The 6635-nt window shown below is 43.7% G+C and overlaps 1 protein-coding gene across 2 annotated transcripts in view; it reads left to right on the top strand.

Annotated features, from left to right (window-relative positions):
- Nucleotides 1–619: 619 nt before the first annotated feature.
- The window catches only part of dpp6a (dipeptidyl-peptidase 6a), a 116119-nt gene continuing 110103 nt past the window's right edge, over nucleotides 620–6635 (top strand). For both annotated transcript variants that reach the window (XM_076080397.1, XM_076080396.1), the window contains exon 1: nucleotides 620–994. In XM_076080397.1, coding sequence (XP_075936512.1) covers nucleotides 830–994 — 165 coding nt within the window. In that variant the 5' untranslated portion in view covers nucleotides 620–829. The remainder of the gene's footprint in view (nucleotides 995–6635) is intronic.

Here is a 6635-nt window from a genome sequence, read left to right as displayed (position 1 = left end):
AATTAGTGGAATTAGGAAAAGAAAACAGCCAGTTACCTTCAAATGGGAAACAAATGAGTATCACTTGTCACCTGTCACATGAAACCTGGAGAGAAAAACAAGATATTTTTATTTCCTACAGTTAATGGTGCATAATACCTCTCCTTTAAAATGTGCCAAGCCTGTCAGTCAACTTTATCCTCTTTTTCTTTCTCCACATGGGGGCACTCTTGTTCTCCGCACCACACATCTGTCGACCCGAACGGAGGCACTGATGAGACACTAATATACTTGAGATACTTGAGCTCCTCTCTATCTGCAAACTCATGATAAGTTTCGACCGCGAACCTCTGATATCTGATCTGTTATTGTGGCGTTGCGTCGCTCGCAGCTGCTCGGGCACATCTGCAGGTCTCTGTGCTCATTTGTAATGCAAAGACCTATTAGTCCCCGGACGTTTATCAGCGGTCACTTTCTTTCCTGCCACGAGGGAAGGGAAAGAGGGAGTCGGGATCTCGCTGAGGCTGGCTTTCTCCGTTTTACGGGTCCGGATCCTGACAGCTTTTACCGGTCTCTCCAGTAACCCGCACTCCGTTGTTTTTATTTTATTTTTTGCATCACGTTGTGAAAGTGTGGAAGCCGCGTCGCTGCAGCATCGGTGAAAGCCGACCAGCCTGTAAGTACGTGATCTGAATCCTGAACACAGCTTGGAGTCTTTGTTGTTCTCCAGCTGAACTAGAGCATCGTCTAATCGCACTACCTCATCCCGTCCTCATTGACCTCCTCTGACTTGGACTTTTTTTGTTGTTGCATTTATTGAGAGACTTTTTGTGTGTGACAAACAGTCAACATGGCGTCACTGTATCAGAGATTAACCGGCAAGATCGACACAAACAAATCCTTCCCCAACCCTCCGGAGGAGAGCCATCTCCTCGGGCAAGGTGTGGACGGGGAGAGGGCGGCGGAGAGCCAGCGACCCCGGCTTCAGTACCGTCAGCAGTGCGAGGACGAGGACGTAAGAAACTTAACGCTGCCGTGACCTCTTGCTTGTCCGGTTTCATGTTGGGACCAACTAGTTTTACGCAGTGATCGACTCTGGAATAGCACGATATAGCCGTATTCATGTTAAACGTATACGAAAGAACGGGTCTGCTTAATGCCCCTTTGCTGTTCATTACAACTCCCCAATTTTAAAGGCAAACTTGGCAAACTTGTGCGTCAATGCATCAATTGGTTGGCCTGTCTGTCAATGAGTGACGCGTCAGTTGCGTCTCTTGTAAAGCGGCACGTTTAGACGCTGATCGTGCGCTGCTTTTGCACGTGTCCCGATGCTGTTTAAGTCTAGCTTGGAATGAGTGGCACTAACGTTTAAATCATGTCATACAACATTCCCCAGGATCCGCCTTATTATCTCTCTTTTGGGTGTTTTTTCTTGTTTTTGTTTCTCCAAATATATGCTCAATATCTGTAAATATTTATATTAAACTGTTTGTGAGTTGAATGTCATCCAGTTCTGCAGGGTCACCTTGGTATTATAATACGTGTTTGTTGTCCAAAGCACCTGCCTGAGGCTGAAACCGCTGCCAAGTGTTCGGGTCGGACGAGCAGACATGTGGCGCTGTCCGTGGTGCTGAAACAGTGACGCACGCTGTTGTCGCCCGCTGTTGTCGCTGTCCGTGGTGCTGAAACAGTAACTCACGGCAAAGAGCTTTTATGGGGCTGTTTTTATTAGTCTGTTTACTCCAGATATTATAAAACAGTCTGTTGTCTGTTGTTGTGAATACGTTGACCTTTTTGAATCCTTGCCATCATTATTATAAGTGGTATTTAAGGCCCAAGTGTGACTTTGAATCACAAGGTTCCATCTGCAAACTGAGCAATAGAGTCTTCACATCCGAGATAGCAAAACAGCGATACAGAAAAGAGGAGAGGTACTCTAAATATCATTGTATCGCCATATGGTCGCCAGGCAAGTGAACTAGAAGATCCTAATCTTCTAGATCACTTGCCTGGCGACCTGTCCAATGTGGGATTGGCTCCAGCCCCCTATAACCCTGTAAAGGATTAGTGGTTACAGATGATGGATAGATCTTCTAGATTAGGTGGATTTCAGATCGATGGATGCCATTGTCCCTCTGCTGTCTGCTGTTGTTTCTCTCAGCAGTCTTCTGGTATTTATTTTTTGCCCCCAAAATCAGCTTTTAAGTATGGTCTGGACAAGTCCAGGTTCCTTGCTCCATTTGACGACCAGAAAACAAGAATGGACTGTATTGAATCAGAGACTAGTGTGGGGTGACTATGGATCAGGGTCCCACTGGTGAGATGGGAATACTGAAGAAATCAGCCAGCGAGTTGAGATTGCTGTCTCGCTGCACTAGATTGTTTAATTTCAGGAGAAGGAAGCTGCTGGTTGTAGCCTTAATCTAGTGCCACTTTTGACTGTGCAATGCTCGGCGTGGTTTATCACAAAAGCCAAAAAGCTGAAAGCAATATATGTGAAATATTCGAGGTAGATAACTTTGGAATGCATGTTGTGTCTAGTAGCTTGATTTATGTGTATTTGATGTTTGGAAATAAGTGTTGCGTTATGCTTTTACGTGCTAATCTGTGGGTCTGACTTGCGCATCGGATGTTTTTGTATCTGCTGTCATTTCTGTCTGCAAAATAAACTCAAAACTCCGTGCTTCAGTGTTTGGCTGGTGTTGGAGCTTGCCAAAGAGCTTGATCATTGTTCTGTTGAGAAACTGTCGGACAGGCCGGGTAGGATGACAATGTCAATGGAAATATAACACACCTCCAACAGGCTGCTATCTGTAGAAATGAAACAAATTGACTCTGTGTTTTCCGTGGACATTATACTCCAACATTAACTGTAATAAAAGAGTTGAGCAGTCTCACTATCATTAGTGTGTCCTCTGCAGCACTCGCGTTGTAAACAGACATAAATCTACTTTAGGAGGCTGAACACTGAGATGTTCTGCAAATTGAAATGTGACGTCATTGTTATCATCTCTGAAGTAGTGACAATAACTTTCAGTTACTAACAATAAGCTGTCTAGCATGCTAAAGATACGCTTTTAACCAACTAGAGACCAGTAACTGGTATTTGTAACAGTGTCGCTCATAATATAATATTGAATTTGTAAAATGAGCAACATTTTCTGATCTTTTCAGCTTCTTTAATCTCAAACACAGAGCAGTGATTTGACTCGGTACAGAGGTGGAAGTTGATTGCTTGTCCTGTGTGCGCTCTGAGCACTGAGCTCTCTTTGCATGTAGAATGTTATCGACAAGTTAGAGAATTAACCTGGAGGTAAAGCTCTTGATCAAATGTGAGACTCATTAAAGCATAAAGGTCAGAATAAAGGCACATACAACTTAAATAACTTGTCCAGGAGTTCTGCTGTGTGAGTAACTCGGATAGAATAATAATTCAAGGGTCATTTGTTTTCGCAGCACGTTCTGTCATTAGTAATCTCCACCTAAGCATTATATTTCTATATATGTATGTGTGCTCTCATGTTTAAAGTTCTCTCTATACCCAAACATCTGTGTCTCAGCGATTGCTTGCTCGCTTGTGTTGCACAGCTGACTGTAGTGCGGTACAGTACGCCGCAGGAGGTAAAACTCTGGTTGAGGTGTACATGAATATAACATGAGGTTGATTTATTGACCTGAGGCCCTGTCTTTGTGTTTGTTGGTGGAGAGAACTCCGACATGATCTAAAATCAATACAACCAGTGATGTACAGTCCCTACTCATCAACCTGAGAGCGTGGCGGGGGATAGAAGAAGAGCTTCGTCAGACAGAGAGAGGCGTGAGTACAGGCCTGTGTGGTGATTATCACAGGGCAAGGTTGTGATCATGTGATCTCTGTTCTATTCTTTTATTGGTGGAGTTTTTTTTAGCTGTTTTGACCTTCCTCTACCAATTCAATATACACAGTACCTACACATATATCTGTAGAGCAGTCTTACTCCGCCTTCTTTCTTTTTTTTAATGTCAATCCAAGCTTTGGCATCTATCCAGCTGTGTGGACTTAATGAGTGTGTGGTGGAGGTGACATTTATATCATGCTGCGTGGATGAGAAGTAGAGCCCACCGGGATGAAGAGCTCATTCACTCACTCAGCCTCCCCACGGGGGCCGCCGCACAGCCCCGCTCCGCCGCTTCAAAACTTTATCCACCCGTTTCTCCTCAGCTGCTGCTCCATCCCTGCACAGCACTTCTCCGTCACACTCGGCTCTTAGTGGCAGATAAGAATGCCAGATGAGTGTCTCATTCTGCAACAAAAGCCTTCATTTACTGCAGCACATTCTCTGTTATCATATTGTGTCTCTTATTAATGCGTGCTAAATGTTGGCTTCACTACACTCATTGTAAGTGTGAGTTAAATACCTTCATTTATTTGCCGCGTGGTCTCCTACTCCCAACTCTTTCCTCCCATCTCCAGCACCTGCTGCCTTATTGTTCTGCTGTGTAGTTTCTCACCAAGATCACAGTCATATTTGTAGTTTAGACATTTGGCTAATGTGGGATCAGACGTAATTTGGGTGCAGGTTGGGGTTCGCTGTCCTGCTGAAGGACACTTGGCTTCTGTGCCAGGTTTTTCAACCGAGTGAAACTTAAGTTGCACATCTGCTTGGCTGGAATACAACCAAGTCCCCCAATGCCAAAACTCGTCCTCTCAGATACATCGAGTTAACTATGTATTGACAGAAAATACATATTGATTGCAGAGATCGTATAAAATATAGACATAGTCCTCCTGACGTGACCCATTGGTTTCTGCCATCTTGGCTCTGAAAATGGGTGAAGAGGTGGAGCGGTGGTGGAGCTTGATGCTGCAGAGAAAGACAGCAAGCAACTAGCGACCTGGTACGACACCCACCTGTCACTCAAAGCGACCCCTCCTACAGTGAGCGGGATTACTAGAGTACCAGATGTTCATCTCTGCTGTAAAGTAGGGCATTTTTGCTGGAGCAGGAAATGAAAGAGGCACTGGATCACAATATTATCATGTCAGATTGATTAGTTTGAACTTCCGATCCTATGATTACTGGTTACTGATCAGTTTTTGTTCTACATGTGGGGACTCTAAGCAGAGGAATTAGTGTCCCTCAAACAGACAATGCATTTGAAACAAGTCATTATTGCCTTTGTTCGGCAGGAGCTTGACTTATTCTCCATCGTGGGGATAAATCCTTCTCTGTCAATACATTTGATGGAGATCTTAGTCTGAAATCCTCTCTGATGATGATTCCCAGCCTGTGAAACAACTCATTACAATCTAATCAAATAGCCCCCCCCCCCCCCATGCTATCTGCAGCTACTCTGGGTACTGGGGTTCCTTTATGATCGTTGAAGTAAGATCCACTACTGATCTTATCTGCTGACTCTCACAGTTCAATGTGAATTTGAGCCTTTCACCTCACTTGGTCCCGTCCAACTCTCTCTAGACAGTGATATTATGTAAAGCCTCTGGGTCCCCACTTGGGCCTCTGCTCTCCGTAAATGCCGTCTCACATTTCATCTTCATTAATTATAAACTTACCCTCCGACGGCATTCAAACCAGCGAAAAAGACGGACAAAAAAAAGAAGAAATAGATCTTCGCTTTTGGACATAACTGCTTCGTCCCTGTGGTGTGATTCTGCTTTTCCTCCACAGACCCCATTACAAGCGTAAACATCTCTGTTTCATCCGTCTCCGTCTGGTGTGATCGGCGCGTTCGTAATGAGTCTCAGGAGACATCTGGCTGGCATTGCTAAGATTCAGACCTCTTACACACAGATAGGTGAGGGGGGGGGGGGGGGGGGGGGGTGTGTGTGTGTGTGTGTGGTTTGAGTCACGTATTCCCACAGTTCTATACGTCTCTCTCAACTTATCTCACTTATTCTGCCGTCTAATGGCCCCTGCACTTTGCATTAAGAGGGAATGGGGGGGGGGGGTAAATCCACTGCTGCACATTAATGCACACACACCTTCTCCTTCTTTGTTTTATCCATCAGCCAAACACACACACAGATGCACACACACACACACACATGAAAAGAGGATATTTCTCTCTGTATGGATTATGAGACAGCCGAGTCCTGAAATGCTCTTTTAATAAGCTGGCCGACTTTAGATTTGGATTTCATGATAACACAAATAATACTGGTGAAGAACAGAGAAGTAAATATACTCTATATAATATATGCTTTCATGTCCGTATTCACTGTTGGATATATAGGTTATTCTGCAGTATAATAGAGCTTTGAATAAGTCATGAGAATCATTTTTTCCTTCAACAGGCAGATAACACGTTTGCTGTTTCTAATATTATATTGTCCTGCGCTTATAATTTAAAAGTTTTTCTATATTGCGCTCAGTGACGATAGCATAGCGGTGTCTCTATTCTCAGTGTTATCTAAAACGCAGACACTATGAAGCCTTTTATTTCCATTGAAGATGATTTCCTTTTTTCATAACTCTCTCAAAGTAGTGTGTCCAGTACTCGTACGCGTGTGTATTATTTAAAGATGACTCTCTTTTAATTGCCATAACCAATACTAATCTTACTATTAAATATTGTATTATTGGTTACACTTTCTCTGACGCCCTTGTCTATAATACTTTATAATATCGCTGTATAGTTTTATTTATAAGCACTAT

The sequence above is a fragment of the Anarhichas minor genome, unplaced genomic scaffold, assembly GCF_050575085.1.
Source record: "Anarhichas minor isolate MPS153535 unplaced genomic scaffold, ASM5057508v1 ptg000074l, whole genome shotgun sequence".
NCBI classification, from domain to species: Eukaryota; Metazoa; Chordata; class Actinopteri; order Perciformes; family Anarhichadidae; genus Anarhichas; species Anarhichas minor.
Note: the sequence above shows the minus strand (reverse complement) of the source record. Positions and strands in the feature narration are given on the sequence as shown.